The sequence below is a fragment of the Micromonas pusilla genome (assembly GCF_000151265.4).
Source record: "Micromonas pusilla CCMP1545 genomic scaffold MICPUCscaffold_5, whole genome shotgun sequence".
In the NCBI taxonomy this organism is placed as follows: Eukaryota; Viridiplantae; Chlorophyta; class Mamiellophyceae; order Mamiellales; family Mamiellaceae; genus Micromonas; species Micromonas pusilla.
In genome coordinates, this window is record NW_003315886.1 from 713,235 (window position 1) to 735,829 (window position 22,595).

Below are 22,595 nucleotides of genomic sequence, written 5' to 3' on the forward strand. Positions count from 1 at the left end.
GCGACGCGCGACGGGCGCGGGAGACGCTGACCGCCGCCGCGATGGCGATGTAATTTAAACGACGCCTAATACGTCGTCAAGTCCACCTCTCTTCTCTTATCTAGGGTTTAGGCTTCCCCGCTTCCGTTCGCGCTGAGCCCTCTGAGCATGTCGTTCAACAGCGACCGCAGAAACTGCGCCTGCGCGTCGTCCCCCACGCTCGCGGCGCGCTGCGCGCACTTCTCCACACCCTCTCTCCACGCCGACAAGAGCTCGCGTCTTCCGTCCACCACGCGCGCGAGCGTGTCCGTCATTCGCAACAACGTCGCCGTCACGAGCGCCCACTCCACCGCGCCGACGGCGACCATCTGACGCAGGATCGGCCCGCACGCGGTCCACACGTCGTCGTCCTGACGCCTCCGAAGCGAAAACGCGGCGCGCGCGAGCGCGGCGGGGAAATCGCGCAGACGCGCCGCGCCGCCGCCGGGCTCGGCGGTCTTTTCGTTCTCGAAGAACGCGCCGACGTCGAAACCCGTCTCTCTCGCGAACACCGCGAGCGAGCCGAGGTCGATCTCGGTCGCGAGCGACCGCGCGTGATCTCGCAGCGCGACGCGCGCGTCGTGAGGGAGCACCGGGATGACGCCGCCCTGGGCGCCGGCGACGCTCTTCGCGTCGAGCGGGGTCGTCGGCGTCGTGGGCGGCGACGTCGAGGAGGACGCCGACGGCGGGCGCGCCGTCGCCCCCCCCAGCCCCAGCCACTTGAACATCCCGCTCACCGCGGCGGCGATGTCATCGCCGCCGCCGATCCCGGCGAACGCGTCCGCGTTCGCCGTCGCCTCCGCCGCGGCCGGTCGCCGGGCGGTGAACCGCGTCAGCTCGCCCGCGAGCGAATACCGCCGCCGCGATAACGCCGCGCGCAACAACCCCGCCGCCGCGCTCGCGGAGACGTCGTGGCCCTTCAGCGCGTCCACGACGACCAAATACGCCGCGGAAGTGCGAAGCTTCCCCGCGCGCGTCGACGCGTCGAGCAAGTCGACGACGTCGCCCGCGCGCGCGAACAGCGCGGGCCACTCCGAGGGGTCCGACTTTCGCGCGACGGCGACGACGACGGCGGGAAATCGTCGCTCGTCTCGCCGCGCCAGGGACAACGCGTCCGCGAGCGCGCGCTCGGCGGCTCGCGCGGCGTCCGACCCGGGCGCGTGGTTCGAGCTCGACGGCCCGGCGTGGCGGTCGAGCGCGGCGTGCACGAGCCACTCGAGCGCGCGCGCGTGCGCGTCGGACTCGCCGCCGTCGTCGACTTCGACGCGATCCGTCGTCGGCGGCGGCGGCGGCGTCTCTCTCTCCGTCTCCGCGGCGGCGGCGGCGGCGACGGCCGCCGCGGCGTCCATCTCTCCCGCGCGCAGGAGGTGCCGAAGCGCGCACGGCAGCGCGTTTTGGTGCCTCAGCGCGATCTCGTGGCAGCGCGAGACCGAGCACGGCGTCGAGACGAGCGTCCTCGCCGCGGCGGTGATTCGCGCGCCGCGATCGCTCGACGTCATCCCGATCGGATACGCCTCGGCGTCGAACTCGAGCTCGGGGTCTCGAAACGCCGCGTCGTCGACCGCCGGCGCGCGCCTCGCCGCGGCGTTCGCGGCGTTTGGCATCGCGCCCGTGAGCGACGCGCGAAGCGAGGACCCGTCGCCGCCGCGGTCGCCGCCCCGCCCCCCGCCGTGCGACGGCGTTGGCGTCGCGGCGTCGTCCCCGCCTGCGCGCTCGTACCACGCCCTCCACCCGTCGACGCCGTACGTCCACCACGACCATCGCACGTCCGCGGAGCACCTCGGCGTCTCCGCGACGTCGTCCGCGCCCGTCGACACGAACAGCGCGTCGACGCCGTCGCACGCGGGGCGCGACGCGACGTGCCGCGCGAAGTCCGCGTCGGACGCGCCCAGATCGAAGACGTGGAGGGCGCCGCCGGCGAAGGCGCGCGCGAGCGCTCTCGTCGGCGCGACGCGCTCCGGACGCTCGTCCGCCGCCGCCGCCGATGCGATCGACGGAATCGCGGGGAGCATCTCGATCGCGAACGCGCCCGCGCGGATGTCTCCCAGCCCCGGCGATGGCGTCAGCGAGACTCGCCGCGCCGGGGTGAGAAACGCGCTCGCGCCGGCGGCGGCGCCGCCGGCGACGTCGCCGTCGACGCCCAGAGCGTACACCGCGACCTCGAGCGTCCCGCCCTGGAGGGATGCGGAGGGATAGGACGCGAGGAGGACGTGGCAGCGCGAGGACGCCATCGCGACCGGGGTGGTCCCGCGCGTGAGGTCCTGGTGAAGTAACATCGACGCGTCGTCCAGCGGCGCCGTCGGCGCGTAGACGCGAATCGCGTGCGACGGCTCGCCGCTCGCGCCGCCGTCGCCGCCGCTCGCGCCGCCGAACCCGAGCCACGCTCCCCACCCCGAGCCCGCGCCCCCGCCGGTCGACGTGCTCGACATCTCCTCCGTGCACGCGACGATCACCCCGGGGTCGACCCATCGCAGGTGCCGCACCGCGAAGGCGGAGGACGCGTCCGCGGCGTCCGTCGTCGCGCGCCACTCGTTTTTCACGACGTCGAACACCGCCATCCCGCGCTCGCCCGCGACGACGCAGTGCTCGCCGCCGTCGCTCAGGCACGCGCGGCGCATCGGCCAGCGCGCGGACGCGTACGCGTGCGGGACGATGACGTGCTGCGCGCGCGAGTCTTCGTCGAAGAGAATGACGCGGTCGGCGGCGAGCAACGCGTGCGCGGCGCCGCCGCCGCCGGCCGCCGCGTCCTCGCCGCCGCCAGCCGCGCCCCGTTTCGCGCCGACGACGCGGCCGCTCCGCGCCGTCGTTCGCGCCATCGAATACTCCCTGAACGCGCCGCCGACGCGCTTCGACGACGCGGTGAAGAGCTGGTACCCGCGCGCGCCCCAAGCGACGGCGGCGACGCCCTCGTCCGCGTCGTCTTCTCCGGAGGAGGAGGAGGCCGTCGCGGCGTCGGCGGCGTCGGCGGCGTCGGGACGCGTGGACATCGTTCGACACCCGGACGCGGTCCACACGCCGACGCCTTTACGCTTCCATCCGACGGCGACGCGCGCGACGCCGTCGTCGGCGTCGGCGTAGGCGTCGTCGCGCGCGGGGCACCACCACGCCAGCGACGTCACCGGACCGGTGTCCGCGGGGGAGTATCCGCGCTCCGACGGCGACACCGCGCCCGTCAGCCGCGTCGCGATCGTCCTCCGCCCGTCCAACGTTCCTTCGGCTTCGGCTCCGTCGTCGTCCGCGATGTCGACGCGGTACAGGCGCACGATCCCGTTCCTCGCGCCGACCGCGACCGCGCGCGCGTCGCCGCACACGCGCGCGACCGTCGCGTCGCCCGCGACGTAGCTCAACTTCTCCAGCGGTCGCCAGCTGTGCGGCGGCGGCGAGCCGGGTCCGGGGGTCGCGCCGGCGCCGGCGCCCGCCGCCGCCGCCGCCAGCCCGTCCGCCGCCGAAACGCACGCGTCGATGAACACGCACGAGCCTCTCGCGCCGCACGCGACCGCGAGCTGGCGCGCGTCGTCGTAGTCGACGTCCACGACGGCGTCGGACCCGCCGGGGAACGGCGCGCAGGCGACCTCGACGGCGCCGCCGCCGGGCGTCCAGAGGATCTCGCCGCGCGAGGTGCCGAGCACGAAGGACGCGTCGTCGCGCGTCTCGCCGCGCGCGATGCAGACGCACTCGCCGTGCGCGTCGACGTCCACGGCGACGGTCTCGCGGAGGGTCAGCTCGCACGTCGACGCGCGCTCGCCGTTCTTCTCCGCGCGCGACGCCGACGCCGCCGACGCCGACGCCGACGCCGACGCCGACGCCGACGCCGACGCCGACGCCGACGCCGACGTGGGATCGAACGTCGCGTCGTAGATGCGGACGACGCTCGCGCGCGTCAGGACCGCGAGCGTCGCTCTCCCGCCGCCTTCCTCGCCGAGCCACGCCGCGGAGACGTATCGGTCGTCGCCGTCGCGCGCGACGACGCCGCCGAGGACGCGTCGTCGCGCGCCCGCGCTCCAGATCTCGACCGCGTCCGATGTCACCAACGCGACGCACCCCGCGGAGGACGCGAGCGCGAGGACGCGGCCGGGCGGCGGCGACGACGACGACGACGACGCGTCGCCGCCGCCGCCGTCGCGGCGATCGAGCGCCGCGCTCGCGAGCGTCTTCGGCCACCCGAAGCTGAACATGACGCGGACGCGCGGCGCGGAGTGACGACGTCGTCCGTCGCGGCAGCGGCGGTCGCGGTCGTTCGAACATTTTGAAGTCTCGCGCGACGACGACGATCGTGGAATCACATCGCGGTCGCCCCCGCCTCCGTGCGCCGCACGACCCGCGAGAGAGACGCCTCTTCTCTCGCCGTCGTCGTCATGAGCCCCTCGTTCGCGGAACCGCCGAACAAGGTGGCTCGGACGCTGTGCGCCCCCGCCGAGGTCGCCGGCCTGCGACGCGCGCTCGACATCGTCCGCGCGACGCGGGACGTGTACAAGACGCAGCAGGGGCTCTCGCAGCTGACCTTCTTCGTCGGCGTCATGAACGTCTTCCTCACCGCGTTCATACTCGGCAACACCCCGGAGTATTACTGGGTTTGGCAGCTCCTCAAGAACGTCGCGATGTCCACGGCGTCGTACGTCATCAAGTACCGCAACCACCAGAGGCTCTACCTCCTCGACCTGTGCCACGTGTTGGGTTTCTTCTACATCGTCATCGCGTTCGCGGGGCTCCTCGCCTCCGCGAGCCCGCACCTCCACGCCATCTTCGCGCCGTTCACGTCCTCCAAGCTCCTGTTCCTGACCGCGTTCGGGATCGCGAACGGCCCGCTCGCGTGGGCGATCCCCACGTTCGGCAACGCGCTCGTCCTGCACAGCCCCAAGCACGCCGTCGCGCTCATCGTTCACATCTCTCCACCGTTCGTCACCTGGGCGATGCGTTGGCACGCGGACGCGCACGAGCGCGCGTTCCCGGGCGTCTTCGGCGTGCCGCACGCGAACAGCGGAGATGCGAAGCGAGGGACGTCGTACGCGGAGAGCGTCACGACGATGGACCTCCTGGTCCCCGCGGCGACGTTATACTTCGCGTGGGCGGGCGCGCACGTTTTGTGGCTCTTGCTCTTCGGCCGGCACAAGGGCGCGAAGAAGACGGCGGTCTACGGCACCCCTCGCGCCGAGCTCGTCAGCGACACGGTGTATCACTACACGATGCGCACGGTGAAGCCGTTCGGGGACGTGTGCGGGTACGAGGTGGCGAGGCCGTCGAAGGCGAGCCCGATTTTGTGGTACATGGCGTGGCACGCTGGCGGGTGCGTGGGGCCGATGGTTTTGTTGGGGGTCTGGTGGCATCACTACTACGCGCACTGCGCGCTGCTGCTGATGACGGTCGCGTCGTGCGCGTGGCACGGCGCGGGGCAGTACGCGCACGCGATGTTGAATCAGAACGAGCGGAAGATACGGGCGCTGTTGCCGGACGACGACGAGGACGGCGGGAAGAAGAAAAAATAAGCTTAATTTTATTTTTATTCTCATCACGTTTCGATTACTGCGCACGTATCCTCGTCACCCGGGGACCACACGTCCACCGCGCGTCCTGTCCTCTCGCCGACCGCGCCCTCGGAGGCTTCGCGCGGTAGCGTCGCGCCACCATGGCGAGCGTCGCGGCGGCGCGCGGCGTCGTTCGCGGCGACGGCCTCGCGCGCGGACGCGCGAGGCGCCGCCTCCTCCTTCGTCACGGCGGACGTCGTTCGACGACGTCGTCCTCCTCCTCCTCCTCCTCCTCTTCCGCCGCCGTCGACGCCGACGCCGACGCCGACGCCGCGGTGCGCGAGCTCCTCGCGTGGGCCACCTCCGACGCGCTGACGCTGTCGCCGAAAGTCACGGTGGGCGTCTCCCCCACCACGAACGCGCGCGGGCTCATCGCGACCGAGCGAATGCGCGAGGGCGAAGACGTGCTGATCCTCCCGGCGTCGTCCACCGCCTTCGACGCCGCGTACGCGCGCGACGATCGCGACCTCGGGCTCAAAGACGCGATCGACGCGTACGAGCGCGACCCGAACCGCGGCGGCGACGTCACCCCGGAGGTGGCGCTCGCGCTGCTCGTCGCGCTGACGCGACGGCACCCGGAGAAGACGCCCTTCGGGTCGTACGTCGGGGCGCTCCCGACGACGCCGGGGGGCGACTCGCCGTTGTCGTTCACCGACGCGACGACGAGCGCGCTGCTGGAGATATTGCCGCTGTCGCTCGTGGACGCGATCGACCGCGCGCGATCGGATCTGTACCAGCTCTGGGACGTCGCCGCGGCGGTGATGGACCTGGTCGTCGTGCCGGGCGCCGATCCGTTGTTAACTTCTTCTTCTTCTTCTTCTTCTTCTTCTTCTTCTTCTTCTTCTTCTTCGGTCTCCGCGTCAACCGCGACGCCCACCGAGTCGGAGCTCACCGTCGACGAGTTCTTCGCCGCGTGGATGGCGATACGCTCGAGAGCGATCACGTTCCGCGTGCTGCGCGGCGATGACGGCGTCGTGGACGCGCGCCGGTGCATGGTCCCCGTCGTCGACTTCATGAACCACGCCTGCGCGCCCCCTCCCGGCGGCGTCGGCGTCGGCGACGGCGTCCACGCCGGTCCCGTCGTGACGATGAGGCGCGTCCCTGTTTACACTAGTCCCCGTACGACCGCGTCGGCGCGGTGAATGCCGTTCCTTGAGGACTTTATCATCTCCCGGCGGTCGTTTCTCTCCGCCCAGTCCTCGCTTTCGATCTCCGTCCTCGACGCCTTTCGACTCCGTCTGACGCCTTTAAACTCCACCCCCGCGTTCGCTCGTACAGAACGACGACGACCGCCGGCGGCGGCGCGTCGAGCGTCGCGTGGACGACGACGCGCGCGGTCGAACCCGGAGAGGAAGTCACGTGGGGCTACGGCGACCTGTCGAACGAGGAGCTGTGGCTGTGGTACGGTTTCGTGCCGGATCCCCCCGCGCACGCGGGCTCGGCGGTTACGTTTTCGCTGCCCGAGGCGGCGCTCAGGGCGGGGCTCGCGTCCGTCGCGAGCGGGGACAGCGAAGAGGAAGCCGCGGCGAGGGAGTCGCTCCTCGTCAAGGCGGGCGCGTTTAGCGTCGAAGAAGGAGAAGAAGGAGAAGAAGAAGGCGGCGCCTCCGCGAGGGCGTTGCAGTTCGAGCTCAAGCTCGGGACGCCGCCGGCGGTCCTCGCCGGCATCTCCGGCGTGATGTGCTGCGCCGGCGACGAGGCGATGGCGATGGCGAAAACCTTCGCGCCGCCGCCGCCCGCGGAGGACGACGCGAGAGACGCGGGAGCCGACGATTGGACGGGAGAGATATTCGCGAGGGTGACGCCGCAGTCCGCGTCGTCGTCGTCGTCGTCGCCGCCGCCGCCGAAATCGATACGAGTACAGCTGTGCGACGAGAGCAAACGCCGCGCGGGGAAATATCTCGAGTACGTCCTTGGGCAAGTCGAGCCGATCGTGTGCGGCGGTCTCAGCGACGAGGACGCGCGAGCGATGGACGTCCCGGAGGAGGTGGACGCGGCGACGTGGGCGGCGGCGATTCGCGTGCGCGCCGGCGCCGTCGCGGTGTTTCGCTCCGTCGACGCGTTCACGTCGGAAACGGCAGACAAGGCGTGGATCGAACGCGCGGTGTACGACCTCATTAAATAGGCCCTAGCTAGTAGACTACTGTAGTCGTATCACATGCCGTAGACGCGCGCGGACGTGCTGTACTTCCGGACGCGTCGCAGACGAAAAAAAAGGCGCGGCGCGTCGTCGTCAGATGAAGAGCCCCTCGATCGCTGCCGTCAACGAAGCAGCCCGCGCTCGGCGCGCTTGGCGCATCATTGCGTAGTCCGACGGAGCTGATAGACTTGTAATACTGAATCAGATGAACCCCTGGCGGCCTCCGTCGTTCGTCCTCCCGACGGCGTCGAACACGTCGGGCCCGCGAGGCGGCATCCGCGCGGGTTCGATCACCGTGTTCGAGTCCAACCACTCCTCGCTCCCGACGCTCTCGTCGTCGCTCGGCTCCGGGGTCGGCTCCGGGGTCGGCTCCGGGGTTTGCTCCCTCTCGACGATCGGCGCGTCCACGTCGTTCGGCTGCCACTCCCCGCGGTTCCTCGCCGGGGACCCGCCGAGCGCCTCCCTACGAGCGAACGTCGGGGTGGAGTTCAAAGGCGTCAGGTGGAATTGAAAGGCGCCGAGGGCGGGGATTGAAACCGAGGGGTGGGCGGCGAGACATGCCGGGAAGAGTCCTTAAGGATCGGCGTTCACCACGCCGACGGGGTCGTGTGGGGACAAGTGTATAGAACGCACCCCGCGGCGATGTGCCCCAGGCGTTTCAATTCCTTCTCTAACCGTCGTCTCCGCGCGGCCACCTCCGCGCGCATCTTCATCATCGCGCTCCTCTGTTCGATCTGACCGGGCTCCGGGTCGCCGTCGACCGCGGTCAGCGGGTCGTACGTCGGCGGCGGCGGCGGCGGCGCGAACGGAATCGCGGCGGCGACGTCCAATAAGACGTCGTCGACGTCGTCGTACTTTTCCATCTCCGCGTTCTCGTGCTTCTCGTCGTCCGTGTTCGTCGCGTCGCTGTCGTAGTCCTCCGCGGCTTTCTTCGCCGCCTCCTCCGCGGCTTTCTTCGCCGCCTCCTCCGCGGCGATCTCCTCGGGCGTGAGCCCGTCCTCGGCTTTGTTCCGCGCCTCCAGGTCAAACGTCATCAAGCCGCGGACGCCGCCGACGAGTTTGTGGTCGAAGAAATCTTGCACGTCCTCCGGGTTCGACGCCTTCGTCAGCGCCCACTGCATCACGGAACAGTCCCGCCCGCCGGTGCTGCTGACCCAATCATCGCACCACGACCCTTTCGCCGCGGTGACGTGCGACGAGTGCGCGCGCTCGTCCGCGCTCAGCGCGCGTTCGACCGGACACGGATAGTTCATCACGCGGACTAACCCGCTGTCATCCGCGGAGACGACGTGCGCGCCATCCTGCGTCCTCCACACGCCGTTGATGTCCGTCCCGTCCTGGCCCTCTCTCCATATCCCCATGAGCTCGAAACCGAGCGGCGACGTCCACGTGTACCACCCCCCGCGCTCGTCGTTCGCGCTCGCGTCTTTCTTCCTCCCGTTTTTTTTCTTCGGGTCCTCCGGCGCTCGCCGCGGCTTTCGCGCGTCCGCGTGGAATCTCGGCGCGTGCGTCACCCTGTACCCGCTCGGGGCTTCGTGATGCAACACCTCCCTGGACGTGCTCCCGGTCCTGACGCATCTGCTGTCCGCGGACCAATCGGCGTGCGTGATCGCTGACACGTGGCCGATGAGTTTCGACCGGCGGCGGTACGTCTTCGCGGCGTTGTCCTTCTCCCATTCCTTCTTCGTCCGCGCGACGGCGAAGAGCTCCAACGCGCCCAAGTTATCCCCCGCGGCGAGCCACTTCCCGTCCGGGGAGTACGCTAACGCACACACAGCGGCGGTTAACGTCGACGACGCGATGCCGTGAAAGTTCGGTCGGACGTAATCCATCGGGTCGAACCGATCCGGCTCGTCCTCGTCCGGCGCCGGGTGCACGTTGAACACGCTCACGCGTCCGCGTTCGCCGCCGACGGCGAGGTGCGACCCGTCGGGCGAGAACGTCACCGACCGCACCGGGCCGCCCGCGTCGAACGCGCTCAAGTGTTTCCGCGCGTGCGCGTCCCACAACACGACGCGGCCGCTCCGCGCGCCGGTGGCGTACCACGATTTGACGCCCATCCGCGCGCCGCCGCCGCCGCTCCACGCGACGCACGTCAGCGCGGAGTCGTGGCCTCTCACGATGATCTTCATCCCGGGCTGCGGCGGCGCCCTGACCGCGGCTTCGGTGACCTCCCACGGCGCGGCGGCGGCGTCGACCTCGCCGCCCGCGTGATTATTTCCCTTTCCCTTTCCTCCGCCGCCTTTAAAACCGCTCTGCGTGCTCTTCGTCCACTCCGAGTCGTCGTCGTCGTCGTCGGAGTAGTCTTCGTCGGAGTCGGCTTTATCGCCGCCCGTCATGACAGTCATGTCGTCGTCGCTGTCCTCCTCCGGCTCCTCCTCGCCGCCGTCGAAGTCGACCCGCCACACGCTCCCGAGGGACGTTGTCGCGAGCGCGTACGTCCCGCCGTTCGACCACGCGAGTCCGCGCACGTCCGGCTCCTTCTCCAACCACAGGACATCGTTCGGATCTCCAAAGCCGCCGAGATTTTCTTCGCCGCTCTCACTCTCGAGCCAAATCTCGCTCTGCGCGACGACGTCGCTCTTCACCTCCGCCTCGACGTCGTCCAGGCTCGGCGGCGGCGACTCCACGAGCTTGATCCCGCCCAACGGCAGCCCGAGCTTCCCGCGGAGGGTGTCCACGCCCCAGCACATGATCCCCCCGTGTTTGTCGCCCGAGAGTAAAAGCCGCTTGTCCGCGGACAACGCCAACGCGTTCACCGGGCCGCGGTGGCGGCTCCCAGGGTGCGCCGCGCACGGTTTGGACGCGTCCGCGCCCTTCCACACGAGCAGCATCCCGCGCGGGGACCCGGTCACGAGGTCGCACGGCCCGCGCCACACGGATTCGTCGTCGTCGAAAGACTTTATCCCCAGCGCCGTCGCTCGCGGAAGAAACGTCGCGCACAAGACGCTCTCCGCGGGCGCGGGCGCGAACCGCCCCGCGCGCGCGCGCCACGGCACGCGCGTCGCGGCCTCTTTCGCGGCGACGTCGCCGACGCCGCTGCCGTCGCCGACCGCGGCCGCGCGCATCGCTTTCGCCTCCGCCTCGTCGTCCGGCGACCAAAACTTGATGTGATTGTCGCCAAAGGTGATCATCTTCTCCGAGTCCTCGAGATCGGGGGTGAACGCCACCCCGCGCACCGCCGGCGGCGTGGAGTTGTAACTCCGCGTCCGCCACAAACACTTCCCCACGCGCGCCTCCGGGTGATTCGGATCGTTGCTCGACCCCGCGCGCCAGCTCCACAGCGCGATGGTGTGCCCTTCGTCCCCGCACACGGTGATGACGCGCTCGCCGGCGGCGTCGAAATTCACGCACACGATGGCCCTGCTGCCTCTCGGGTGCTTCAAACACGCGAGCGGCGGCTGCCCGGGCGCCGCGTCCACGCTCCACACGAGCGCGTACGGGCTCGCGCCCATCGCGCCGGAGGCGGCGACGCGCGAGGAGGCGTGCACGGCGAGGCATCGAACGTCGTCGACGTGCCCGCGGAAGAAGCGTTGCCGTCGCTCCGGCTTCGGCGGCGCGTACTGCGGGTCCTCGTCGATCGTCTCCACGACGCCGACCGCGGCGGCGTACCACACCGCGTCCTCCTCTCCAGGTCGCTGCGGCGGCGGCGGTTTATACCGCCGCGACTTCGTGTTCGTCCCCGGCTCCGGGACGTTCCGCCGCCGCGCCTTGAGCAAAAAAATCGGCACCGGACAGTTTTGATCCACGAGACCCGGACCGCAGCCGTGGACGTGGTCGAGCTCTAACCTCTTATCCGGCAGCGCCGCCGCGCGCGCGAGATGCCGCGCGGTGAACCCTATCGGCGGCAGCGCCGGCGTCCTGGACTGCGGGTACAAGAACGCGTCGCCGTCCTTCACCGGGGCGTCCCCGTCTCGCACGGGACCGCGGCGCGGCGGCGACTCGAACGCCGTCGCGTTCGGCCGCCCCGTCGGTCGCCTCGACGGCGGCTCCTTGGGGGAGGACGTCTTCGCGCCGCGCGGGCCTTCCATGACGGCGCGCACCCACGGCGCGTACAGGAGCAGAGGTTCCTCCGGGGGAGGCGCGGGTCCGGCGGCGTCCCGCGCGTCTTCCCCGGTCGCGTCGAGGGCGTTGGGATCGCCCGGGGCGTCGTTTTCTTTTCGGTCGTCGTCGTCGTGGTCCCCGTCGGCGTCGTCCTCGCTCGCGGGCGCCCTCGTCGCGTCGTCCGGGCGCATGACGTGCTCGCCCGCGGCCGCGAACACCGCCTCCGCGTCCTCGATGGGGACGTCCAGCCCCATCTTCTTCGCGGCGAGGACGAACTGCGCGGTCGTGCATCGTCCGTCGCCGTCCTCGGACGACGCCGCTTTGAACGCGTCCAACAGGATGACCGTCGGCTTGCGATGCATCTGCCGCCGCGCCCTCGCGGCGGCTCGAAGCGCGCCGGCGACCTCTCCGGCGACGAGCGCGGGGTCGATCGTCGCGACCTTCCGGCGCGGCTTCGCCGGCGCCGCCGCCGCCGCGGACGCCATCTTCGCCCGCGCGCGGTGCCTTCTGAGTCCGAGTCGTGGTGATGGACCGACTAGCCCTACGCGACGACGAAACGGCTCGATTCTGTTCGCCGTCGATCGCGATCGTCTCGCCTTCCGAGAACAAGAAGCCCCCCCCCCTCGTTGTTCGCGCGCCACAACCGCCCCCCGCGGGACGTCGAGTCGCGCGCGGATGCGTTTCGGACGGCTCCACGCTCTCGCGGTCGTCCTCCTCGCCCTCCTCCTCGCCGGCGTCGTCGCCGCGCAGACGGAAGAGTACGCGGAAGACTACGCCCCCGCGCCCGGCGGATCTGAGACCGCGGGCGACGTCCCCGAGACAGGAATAGGAATCCCGCGCGACGCGGCCGCGGGACCCGACGACGCCGCGGGCTCCATGATCGGCGCGACGGAGACGGGGACGGAGACGTCCGACGAAGAGAAGCGCGCGATCGACGGGTGGATCGACGACAACGGCCTGAACCAGTACGGCGACGACGCGGACACGATGTACGCGGGCGGATCCCCGCTGTTCGACGAGTCGACGGGGACGCGGAAGGACCGATTCGCGTACGTCAAGTCTCGGCATCCGACGTCGCCGTGGATGACGAGCGACGCGGCGCCCGCGCCCGCGGCGGGGTCGTCGCTGTTGATGGACGCGGACGACGACGCGGCGGAGGGCGAGGTCGTCACGGACGCGCCGCCGGCGAGGGCGGTGCCGGGTCGGAGCGGCGGCGGCGGCGTCGGTCCCGGCGGCGGCGCGTCTCGATTTCCCGCGCACTGGGGACCCGAGCCTCAGCCGCAGACGAGGGACTACCGCACGCTCCCGGGGGGATACGGCTTCGGCAGCGGCACGCTCGCGAAGTGGATCCAGAAGAACATGGACGAGGACGCGGCCGCGGCCGCGGAGGCGGGGCCGCAGCCGTGACGCGGCGCCAGCCTGGCGTTTTTTTTTCCGCACTTTTTGTTTTCGCGTCGTCGAAATTGTAATACCAGCCGGACGACCGTACGCTAAATTGTAGTCTAAGGCGGGCGAGTCGGCGCGCCCGGCGGCGGCCGCGGCGGCGGTCGTCCCGGCGGTGGTCGAGGCGGCGGCGGTCGTCCCGGCGGCGGTCGAGGCGGCGGCGGCCGTCCCGCCGTCCGCGCCTCCGTCGTCGCCGGCGGCGGTCTCTCCGCCGCCGGCGGTCGCGTCGCCGGCGGCGGTCGCACCGCGGCCGCCATCTCCGCGGGCGCTTCCCACGGCGCGCGCGACTCCCCTCGCCCACCCCCTCTTCCTCGTCCCCTCCCTCTTCCTCCGCGGGGCGGCGGCGGGTTCGCGCGCGCCGCCTCTTCCCTGCGTTTCTCCTCCTTCGCCATCGCCTCGCGGTCCACCTTCAGCGAAGTCGGGGTGGTGAAAGGCGTCAGTTGGCGTTGAAAGGCGTCGAGGGCGGGGATTGAAACCGGGGGATGGGCGGAGAGAGACGACGGGCAAAGTCCTTAAGGAATGGCGTTCACCACGGCGACGGGGTCGTATGGGAACCAGTGTATAGAACGCACCTTCACCGGGCAGTCCGGGTGATCGAAGTCCATCAGCGCGACGGTCACGATCTGCTCGCCTCGCAGGAACACTTGATCCATCGTCCGCTCGCGTCCCTCGAGCCTGTGTTTGATCTTGTACCTCGTCTTGCCGTTCTTATCCACGTACTCCACCCTGTGTTTCAACCGCACGGTGTAGATCTCCCTGACGTCCTGCAACAGCATGTTCATGTACTTATCGAACGCCTTCACGTACGCGAACGCGTGTCCTCGTATCCCAAGCTTATGCTTCGTCGTGACCATGACGACTCTGCGCTCCTCGTACGCCTTGACGATGACCATGATCGGCCCGCCCTTGGCTTTGCACTCCTCCGCGAGCGTCTTCACGATCGGGTTCTTCCTGCAATGCTCTCGGAAGTCCTCGCCTTGTTTCTTGAAGCGCATCCCGCGCTCCTTCGCGCGCGCGGCCGCGGCGATCTTCTCCGCGCTCTTCTTCGGGCGGTTCTTCAGGAACGCCTCGGCGTCGAAAAAATCCGGGTGGTCCCTCGGGAGGTACCTGCGTGGGTGAAGCGATCGGTCAGTCGAACGTCTTACCGGTCAAACGTTGAAAGGGAAGCGCGGGTGAAGAGTGACGACGGGAAAAGTCCTTAAGGAACGACGTGCACCACGCGAACGGGGTCGTATGGGAAGCAGTCTCACCTCCGAAACTTTCTCACCGTGTCCAGCGGCGCCGCGCCCGGATCCGGCACCTCGACCGCGCCCAACCCCCTCTCCCGTCCCAACCTCAGCGCCAACTCCGGGTCGAAGTGCCGTGACGTGAAGTCGAGCCGCAGCGCGGGGTCGACGTCGTCGCCTTCCTTCGCCTCCGGGTCGTTCCATACGAGCGAACGTCGGGGTGGAGTTGAAAGGCGTCAGACGGAGTTGAAAGGCATCGAGGGCGGGGATTGAAAGCGAGGGGTGGGCGGAGAGAGACGCCGGGCAAAGTCCTTAAGAAACGGCGTTCACCACGCCAACGCGGTCGTATGGGAACCAGTGTATAGAACGCGCCTCCGCCGCGCGCCGCGCCGCGTTCCTCGCCGCCTTCTCGCGCGCCTCTCTCTCCAACGCCGCGATCATCTCCTCGGTGTAGACTCGGTCCTCGTCCTCGTCGGGGGGGAGCGTCGCGAGGCGGCGTTTGAGGTCGCGCAGCTCGTCGGCGATCGCGGCTTCGTCGTCTTCGTCGTCGTCGTTCGCTCTCGGCGGCGCCGGCGGCGGACGGCCAAAGTTTTCGTCGTCGAGGTCGTCGTACAGGTCGTCGTACGCGTCGTCGTCGTCGTCGTCGTCGTCGTCGTCCGCGACGCGTGGGCCGTCGAGCTCGCGCGCGATGTCGTCGTCGTCGTCGCCGCCGCCGCCGTAGATGTCGTCGTCGCCGTACGAGCCGTAATCGAGCTCGTCGTCGTCGTCGTCGGCCCACTCGTCGTCGTCGTCGTCGGCCCACTCGTCGTCGTCGTCGTCGTCGTCGCGCGACGCGGGACGGATCTCGGAGACCGGCTCGCCGCCTCCGCCGCTCGCGCCGCGCCCCCGCGCCGCCGCCGCGCGGATCTCGGAGACCGGGTCGTCGCGCCGCGCGCCGCCGCTCGCGGCGGGCGGCCCCGGGCCCGGCTCCATCGCGGCCCTCCTCGCGAGGGCACCGCGCGCGCGAGTGTGATCGAGTTGAAGTCGCGGGGCGTCGCGTCGAGCTGCTGTTGAGTTTCGATCGATGGGATGCGGATGGAGGGTTCGCGCGCGCGAGGCTCGGGCAGAACGACGCGCGCGCGGACGTCCGAAGGACGACCCCGACGCACGCCGCGCGAGCACGATGGCGACGGCCGCGAGCGCGGGAAGAGGACTGCGGGCGCTGATGCGCGCGGCCGCGCGCGGCGCGTCGACGGCGGGCGCGTCGACGGCGCGATCGGTGGCGGGGCGCCTTCTTCGCGGCGCGGAATCGTCGTCCTCGCTCCGCGCGCGCGCGACGCCCGCGACGACGCGCGCGGGCCCCGCGAGCGGCGCGATGCGAGGGTTCGCGTGCGGCAGCGCGGCGTCGCTGACGCGTCGATCCGAGAGCGCGCGCGCGGAGGACGGCGCCGCGACGAGCGCGGGGCCCGGAGCGGCGTCCGAGGGCGACGGCGCGACGTCGCCGGGCGCGAGCGACGCGGTCGCGGCGCCGTCTCCGGTGAGACGCGCGCCGGCGCCGCGATCGGCGATGCGGTCGAGGCTGAAGGACGGGCTGAGAGACTCGACGCGAGAGCGCGTGCGCGCGATTCAGAAACGTGCGCGACCCGACCCGACCGGACGCGACGCGATCCCTCCCGGCGTCCCCGGTCGTCGTCGTTCGACTCTCATCGGATCGATCGAACGATCGATCCGCGCGTTGTTTTTTTTCCCCGCCGGCCGCCCCGCCCCGCCGAATCAATCGCCCGGCCTGACGCCGTCCCGTCCCGTCCCGTCCCGCTCCTCGCTCGCGTCGATCGATCCATCCACAACCGCAGAGGAGAAGGGCAGCCCGAAAAAGTTCAACGACGTGTGCCGACTCATACGCGGCCTCACCGTCGCGGACGCGATCCACCAGTGCGCGTTGTCCCCGAAGCGGTACGCCAAGGTGGTGATGAAGGTGGTGGCGTCCGCGGCGGCGAACGCGGAGAACAACCACGACCTGGACAAGGACAAGCTCGTCATCGTTCAGGCGTTCGTGGGGAAGGGGACGTACATCAAACGGTCGTTGCCGCACGGCCGGGGGAGGAGCGGGGTGATGACGCGGCCGCGGACGCACATTCGGATCGAGGTGGAGGAACGAGAGCCTGAGGAGGCGCCGGGGGGCGCATTCGCGGCCAAGGGGGAACGGCGGAAGATGCAGGTCAGAGACGCGGAGGCGCCGTGGAAGCGGCACCGACGACGGGCGCTGGAGAAGTACAGGATCGCCCAAGAAGCGGGGTTGGTGTAGCGTAGTTCGCGATCGATGACTAATAATAACACGTCGCGGATGCTATCGAATAGAATCGAATCGGTCATCAGTCTCGACGCGCGAGAGCCTCCGCGTCGGCGGCGGCGGATCCTCGCTCGAGCGTTCTCAACAACCGCTCCGCCCTCCCCTCCGCGACGTGCAACAAGAACTCGTGCTGCAGCATGTCCAAACTCTCTTTCACCGCCCCGAACGCCTTGTTCGTGTCCATCCCCATCGCCATCTGTTGTTGCATCGCCTGCGCGTCGTCGAGGGTGTTCTCTCCGAGGCACAACGAGAAGACGCCGCGCAGCCCGAAAAAGTTGAGAAAGTACCACGACAGAGACGAGATGTACGACACGTCGAGGGAATTCAGCTCGATCCCGCGCTGGAGCATCCCGCGGAATCGCTGCGTGAGCGGGAACGGCACTTTACCGACGACGAACCCGGTGAAGAAGAAGTTCACCCACCCCGCGGTGAGCATCTGCGGGACGATCATGTTCAAGTTTTTCTTCAACATGTCCGTCATCATCGACGGGTCCGACATCATCTGTTGCTGCGGGTTGAGCTTCTCGGACTTCTTCGAGAACACGCCCGTGGTCTGTTTGGTCGGCGGCGCGGCGAGCGATGGAGGGGGGAGAGTGGGGATGGGCGGCGTGAGCGAGAGGCCCACGGAGAGGGAGGTGGGGGAGGAGGAGGAGGAGGCGGAGGAAGAGACGTGGGCTTCGCTTCGCTTCGCTTCGCTTTTTAGGGTTGCGCGCGAAGCGAAACGATCCGATCGGTCGCGCTCGATCGGTCGCTCGCTCGACGCGAACGCCGAGGCGACGACGAAATTGACGACGGTCGCGCCCCACGCCGCGCACCTCGTGGCAGAAGAAGTGCCGGCGCTGCCTGAACCCGTGGGACTGGATGTACCCGGCGTTGTTTCGCACGCGCTCCGCGCGTATCACCGCCTGCGCCTCGCGGAGCGCCTTCAGATCCACCTTGGCGTCGGACTTTAACAACTTCCCGAAGTTGTGACGAACGACGCCGACGAGGAACATCGCGATCGTGATCGGGATCAAGACCCAGTTCCGGATGTCGCCGTCGAGGCGGAGGTCCGCCATGGCGACGTGCGCGCGCGTGCGAGGACGCGAGCGCGCGGGGTTCTGGTGGGGCCCCGCGGACGAAAAGCTGATGATGAAACCTCGACGGGAAGAGCTGATAGTCTTTCCAGTCTGCCTCACTACGTGTAGATCTGATTACAAAAAGACTGAGCTCTAACCCATCCGGGTAAAACATGTGATCTAGAAGCGAGCAGACCGCACTACGAACAATGTCAGCCTCACTACGTGTGTAGATCTGATTACAAAAAGACTGAGCTCTAACCCATCCGGGTAAACGTGTACGTGTACTACTACTAGAGTCTGCCGTTTCGGAAAAACTTCACCCGCTCGTGTCCTACCGCTACTCGTCCGTGCCCGCCCAAACGTCCGTTCTACGTCGTTCTAAACGACCCCGCCGCGCCGCGCCGCCCCTCTCGCCCACGCGCACGCGTCCTGCGCGGTGAACAACTCTCGCAGCCGCCGAGGCGGCGCCCTCGCCTGCTTCTTCAAGTTCTCCTCTTCCTTGACGCGTCTCCACGACGCCGCGCCGCCGCCGCCGCCGGGGACCACACCGGTCACGACCACGTCGTCGTCGTCGCCGCCGCCGCCGGTCTCCGCCTCCTCCGCGGCGGCTCGCGCGATGGCGGCGGCGAGGATAGCCGCGAGCTCCTCGTCCGTCGTCCCGGGCGGCGGCGGGGGCAGATCCGGGAACTCCTCCGCGAAGACGGACGCGATCCCAGCGTTCGCGGTCGCGGTCGCGGTCGCGTTCGCGGTCGCGTTCGCGTCGACGATCCGCACGTCGTCGTCGTCGTCGTCGTCGTCCGATCCCGATCCCGATCCCGAGCCCGAGCCCGCCATCGCGCCGCCGCCGCCGCGCCCGGTCTTCCCCCCGCACAGCTCGCACGCGTCGCGCCGCCGCTGCTCCGCGCACACTTCCAGCCAGTGCCCGCACCGCTCCGAAGCGCCGACGGAGACGTGCATCGCGAGGAGCTTCGTCTTCCCGGGCGGCACGTCGTGCGACGCCGCGCCGGGGATGGGCGAGGCGGACGCCGACGCCGCGCACGTCGCCGCCGTCGCCGCGCGACCGTTACTACCCGCGTGCGCCGTCCGCGGCGGCGGCGGGTACTGCCACAACGCGCTGAAGTCGCGTTTCGCGCGCACGCGGAGATACAAGCTCATCCCTCCGTCGGCGGCGCACCCGGCGCCGTCGCACGTCGCGAGGACGCACGCGCCGCCGCGCGTCTGGCACACGATCAGCGCGCCGCCGCACATCTTGATCACGCGTCGTCGGACGGTTCCGCCGAAGCGTGCCTCCCCGTCGTCCTCGCCGAGCAGCGCGCGATGCACCGCCGCCGCGAGCGACGGCCGCGGCTGCGTCGGCGCGGCGCGCACCCGCGTCGCGCGCGCGCTGTTCACGGGGTGGAGTTGAAAGGCGTCAGACGGCGTTGAAAGGCGCCGAGGGCGGGGATTGAAAGCGAGGTGTGGGCGGAGAGACACGCCGGGAAGAAAAATCCTTAAGGATCGGCGTTCACCGCGCCGACGCGGTCGTACGGGGACCAGTGTACAGAAAGAACGCGCCTGTACACGCGCAGCGTCACCGGCGCTGTCGGCGGACCGGCGGCGCCGCCGCCGACGGAGAAGAGCCGCGCGAGGTATCGCTTCCCGCGCTCGAGCATGAGCTCCGCCTGGGCGACGCGCTCTTTCGCGCCGAGGACGGCGCCGAGCGGCGTCCACGCGTCGTCGGCGGCGGCGGCGTTCGCGCGCGCGTTTTTTTCGTACACCGCGATCCCGACGTCGGCGTACCAGAACGCCTCCCCGCCGCGACCGCGTTTCGTGTGTTGCAGCGCCATGACGTACGCCCACGAGCCTCCTCCTCCTCCTCCTCCTCCTCCTTCTCCGTCGCCGGCGACTTCGATCTCGAACGCGTCGCCGTCCTCGCTCGAGATCATCCCGAAGTCGACGGCGGCGCGCGTCGTCCCCGGAGGCCCGTCTCCCTCCGCGCGGTGCGCCGCGCCCGGGAGGGACAACGCGTGCCACCCTCTGTGCGCCTTGCACACGTCGACGACGGAAAACGCGGCGAGGAAATCGTGCCAAGACATCCAGAACGTGCCGTCGTCCGCGCGCGTGTTTCCGAGCTCCGCGCCGAGGCGCGACGTCCACGTCTCGGACTTGGCGCCCCATTCGCCGTTCCACTCTTTGCGGCCCCACGGGTTGCGCACGCGCACGAGTCGAAGCGGCGGCGGCGACGACGCGTCCGCGGCGGCGGCGGAGGAGGCGTATTTCGACGCCGACGCCGAAACCAGCGCCGGCGCGGGGTCGACGATCTCGACCTCGCGCTCGACGAACCCGTCGAGCTTCGTCTGCCTCCCGACCGCGACGCCGTGCAGCTGCCGAACGTCCAATACGCTGTACGCGTGGCCGCCGACTAAGCCTCTCCCGCCACTGGACGTCGCGCACCCCATCGGGAACCCGGCTTCGCAGTACGACAATACCTTTTCCCACGCGCGTGCCTCGTCGAACGCGCCGCCGCCGCCTGCGTGGGTGAAGCGATCGGTCAGTCGAACGTCTTACCGGTCAAACGTTGAAAGGGAAGCGCGGGTGAAGAGTGACGACGGGAAAAGTCCTTAAGGAACGGCGTGCACCACGCGAACGGGGTCGTATGGGAAGCAGTCTCACCGCCGTAATGCTCCGACCCCGCGCCCAGCAGCGCGATCGTCTCCGTGGGGCATCCGGTGAGATCGAGCAGCCCTTCCGAGATGTACCCTCCGCTGATGGCGTGGTACGACCCGTGCGCTTTCGCGTACGCCTTCTCCACGACGGGGACCCACAGTCGGTTCCCGCTCGCGCGACTGAACGCGGGCGCGAAGTCGTCCAAGGCTCTGCGCTTGTTGACCTCGGGCCGCGGCCCGTTGGCGCCTCTCGAGACCTCGACGGATCTCCCCGCGACCGGGAGGCACGGGTCCACGACGACGCCGCGCCACCTCCCGCCGAGAAAAAGTCGGACGAGGTACGCGCCGCTGGCGGCGGCGGCGGCGGCGGCGGCGGGCGACGCCGCCGACGGCCCGACGACCCGCCGCGCCAGGTCCTGCCGTTCCGCGATCACCGCGAGCGCGGAGAGGAGCCAGCAGTCCCCGACCGCGCCTTGCCGGACGTGCGCGGGGTCGAACACGCCGTCGGCGCCGGTCAGTCTGAGGGTTAGGATCGAACTCGGTTAGGATCGAACAGAAACGGAGGGGCGGGGCGGAGAGAAACGTAAACGTAAACGCCCGCCGGGAGGGCAGAGAAATTAGTCTAAAGTCCTCGCCTGAACCGCGGCGCGTCGAACCGCCGCCACTCCGTCTCCACGGACGACTTCTTCGAGGGCGCGTCGTCCGCCCAAGCGAAGAACTCGCACGGCTTCGGCGGCGGGAAAACGCCTCGCGCCGCGGCGAGGCCGCACGCGTAGTATTCGCGGCCTTGGTTCGGACCGTCGCGTTGCGCTCGCTTGACGCGCGCCCTTCGCGGCGGGTCGCACGCGCACCACCGCGGGACGACGACGGCCTCGTCGTGCTCCCCGCCCTTCCCTCCCTTCCCTCTCCCCTTGCGGCGCCCGTCGATGCTCGACGCGTCCGGCGGGAACGACCCGTCGTCGAACCGAGGCGCGCGGACGCACCGCGTCGCCCACTCGATCGTCGCGTCTCGCGTCTCCGCCTCCGCCTCGTCCTCCTGGCTCGGCGTCGTGACCCATCCGTCGGCGTCGCGCGACGGCGCGGTCGGGATGGTCGAGACGTCGAGGTCGAATCGCGGCGGCGCCTCGCGAGGCGTCGTCGTCTCCGTCTTCTCCCTCGTCTTCGCCGCGTCGTGCAGGCTCGTCTGACCGAGCGGCGCGGCGGCGGGCGCGGGCGCTGGCGCGGGCGCGGGCGCGACGACCGCGAAGTGCCTATCGACCGCGCGCTGGAGTTCGCCGCCGCACGCGAGGAGCGCGCGTCGCGCGCGCGCGTCGTCCGCGCCCGTGACGGCGACGAACGCCTCGACGTCGGCGTCGCGCACCTCCGCGACGGGAGGCGGCGCCTTGCGCTTGGCCCGCGGCGGCATGCTGCGCCGCCGGGGAGTGAGACGTGAGATCGGCAGCGCGACAGTCTGGTCTTGGAGGTGCCGACCGCGACCGCAGTGCGACGAGCCTCTCGGTTCCGCGTTCCGTGACCTACTACAGTAGCTAGCGCGCGCGCCACATCCCCCCCCCGCGCGCGTCATGCTCGCCTCGGCGACGCTCTCCACCGCCCGCGCGTCGCCGTCGGCGGCGGCGGCGAGAAACGCGGGCGCGGCGGCGGCGCGGCGCGGCGCGGTCGCGGCGACGTGCCATCATCGCGACGACCGTCGCGATGACGTCGTCGTCGTCGCCGCCGGGCGCCGTCTCTTCCTCGGCGCGTCGTCGTCGGCGCTCCTCCTCTCGCGCGCGACCCCCGCGGTCGCGCGCGACGGCGACGACGACGACGACGCGCCGAAAGACTACAGCGACTACAACTCCGGCGTCGCCGCCGCGGACGAGGCGCCGCAGTCGGAGCTCGTGAAGCGCCTCCTCGCGAAGAGCGCGGAGAACAAAGAGGCGAACGACAGGTAATTTCCCGTGCGCCGCCGCGTGCGCGCGCATGAGTTTTTCCCAGCTCTCGCGTTGACGCTCCCACTGATTCAACGCGTTTTCCTAACAGGGAGAGGAAAAATTACGACAAGCAATACGCGGGTAACATGGCGATATTGAAAGGCAGCGGGTACGTCCCGAAGGACGAGAGCACGAGGGAGAAGATGGGGATCACGCGCCCGGCGGAGTGCGACCTCCCGTTCTTCCGCGAGACCGAGACG

General features: G+C 70.1%; 11 protein-coding genes across 11 annotated transcripts; 5 read left to right on the plus strand and 6 right to left on the minus strand.

The window, feature by feature from the left end:
* Nucleotides 1-22: 22 nt before the first annotated feature.
* MICPUCDRAFT_58050 (uncharacterized protein) lies at nucleotides 23-4,193 on the minus strand (the record flags this gene model as incomplete). Its single annotated transcript, XM_003058807.1, has 1 exon — nucleotides 23-4,193. The coding sequence occupies one exon, from the start codon at nucleotides 4,191-4,193 to the stop codon at nucleotides 108-110; it is 4,086 nt and encodes a 1,361-aa protein (XP_003058853.1). The 3' UTR covers nucleotides 23-107.
* Nucleotides 4,194-4,311: 118 nt separating this feature from the next.
* MICPUCDRAFT_68158 (uncharacterized protein) lies at nucleotides 4,312-5,533 on the plus strand. Its single transcript, XM_003058435.1, has one exon. The coding sequence runs from the start codon at nucleotides 4,374-4,376 to the stop codon at nucleotides 5,499-5,501; it is 1,128 nt and encodes a 375-aa protein (XP_003058481.1). The 5' UTR covers nucleotides 4,312-4,373; the 3' UTR covers nucleotides 5,502-5,533.
* A 108-nt stretch (nucleotides 5,534-5,641) lies between these two features.
* Nucleotides 5,642-8,501, plus strand: MICPUCDRAFT_58052 (uncharacterized protein; the record flags this gene model as incomplete). The annotated part of the gene is made up of 3 exons (XM_003058436.1): nucleotides 5,642-6,678; nucleotides 6,819-8,140; nucleotides 8,311-8,501. The coding sequence occupies 2 exons, from the start codon at nucleotides 5,642-5,644 to the stop codon at nucleotides 7,660-7,662; spliced, it is 1,881 nt and encodes a 626-aa protein (XP_003058482.1). The 3' UTR covers nucleotides 7,663-8,140; nucleotides 8,311-8,501.
* Nucleotides 8,502-8,789: 288 nt separating this feature from the next.
* Nucleotides 8,790-9,074, minus strand: MICPUCDRAFT_6133 (uncharacterized protein; the record flags this gene model as incomplete). The annotated part of the gene is made up of 1 exon (XM_003058808.1): nucleotides 8,790-9,074. A coding segment is annotated over one exon (285 nt), but the record flags the coding sequence as incomplete, so codon positions are not given.
* Nucleotides 9,075-12,396: 3,322 nt separating this feature from the next.
* On the plus strand, nucleotides 12,397-13,128 carry MICPUCDRAFT_58054 (uncharacterized protein; the record flags this gene model as incomplete). The annotated part of the gene is made up of 1 exon (XM_003058437.1): nucleotides 12,397-13,128. The coding sequence occupies one exon, from the start codon at nucleotides 12,397-12,399 to the stop codon at nucleotides 13,126-13,128; it is 732 nt and encodes a 243-aa protein (XP_003058483.1).
* A 548-nt stretch (nucleotides 13,129-13,676) lies between these two features.
* Nucleotides 13,677-15,362, minus strand: MICPUCDRAFT_58055 (uncharacterized protein; the record flags this gene model as incomplete). Its single annotated transcript, XM_003058809.1, has 2 exons — nucleotides 13,677-14,271; nucleotides 14,746-15,362. 2 exons carry the CDS (start codon nucleotides 15,360-15,362, stop codon nucleotides 13,677-13,679), a joined length of 1,212 nt encoding a protein of 403 aa, XP_003058855.1.
* An 862-nt stretch (nucleotides 15,363-16,224) lies between these two features.
* On the plus strand, nucleotides 16,225-16,527 carry MICPUCDRAFT_11644 (uncharacterized protein; the record flags this gene model as incomplete). The annotated part of the gene is made up of 1 exon (XM_003058438.1): nucleotides 16,225-16,527. A coding segment is annotated over one exon (303 nt), but the record flags the coding sequence as incomplete, so codon positions are not given.
* Nucleotides 16,528-16,741: 214 nt separating this feature from the next.
* Nucleotides 16,742-17,777, minus strand: MICPUCDRAFT_58057 (uncharacterized protein; the record flags this gene model as incomplete). Its single annotated transcript, XM_003058810.1, has 2 exons — nucleotides 16,742-17,272; nucleotides 17,535-17,777. The coding sequence occupies 2 exons, from the start codon at nucleotides 17,775-17,777 to the stop codon at nucleotides 16,742-16,744; spliced, it is 774 nt and encodes a 257-aa protein (XP_003058856.1).
* A 381-nt stretch (nucleotides 17,778-18,158) lies between these two features.
* MICPUCDRAFT_58058 (uncharacterized protein) lies at nucleotides 18,159-19,028 on the minus strand (the record flags this gene model as incomplete). Its single annotated transcript, XM_003058811.1, has 1 exon — nucleotides 18,159-19,028. The coding sequence occupies one exon, from the start codon at nucleotides 19,026-19,028 to the stop codon at nucleotides 18,159-18,161; it is 870 nt and encodes a 289-aa protein (XP_003058857.1).
* A 242-nt stretch (nucleotides 19,029-19,270) lies between these two features.
* On the minus strand, nucleotides 19,271-21,830 carry MICPUCDRAFT_58059 (uncharacterized protein; the record flags this gene model as incomplete). The annotated part of the gene is made up of 3 exons (XM_003058812.1): nucleotides 19,271-20,289; nucleotides 20,328-20,944; nucleotides 21,082-21,830. The coding sequence occupies 3 exons, from the start codon at nucleotides 21,828-21,830 to the stop codon at nucleotides 19,271-19,273; spliced, it is 2,385 nt and encodes a 794-aa protein (XP_003058858.1).
* A 157-nt stretch (nucleotides 21,831-21,987) lies between these two features.
* MICPUCDRAFT_58060 (uncharacterized protein) lies at nucleotides 21,988-22,356 on the plus strand (the record flags this gene model as incomplete). Its single annotated transcript, XM_003058439.1, has 1 exon — nucleotides 21,988-22,356. One exon carries the CDS (start codon nucleotides 21,988-21,990, stop codon nucleotides 22,354-22,356), a length of 369 nt encoding a protein of 122 aa, XP_003058485.1.
* Nucleotides 22,357-22,595: the final 239 nt, after the last annotated feature.

Bases quoted from the DNA above. Each gene is read 5' to 3' on its own strand.
- MICPUCDRAFT_68158 (XM_003058435.1), top strand. From the start codon at position 4,374: ATGAGCCCCTCGTTCGCGGAACCGCCGAACAAGGTGGCTCGGACGCTG.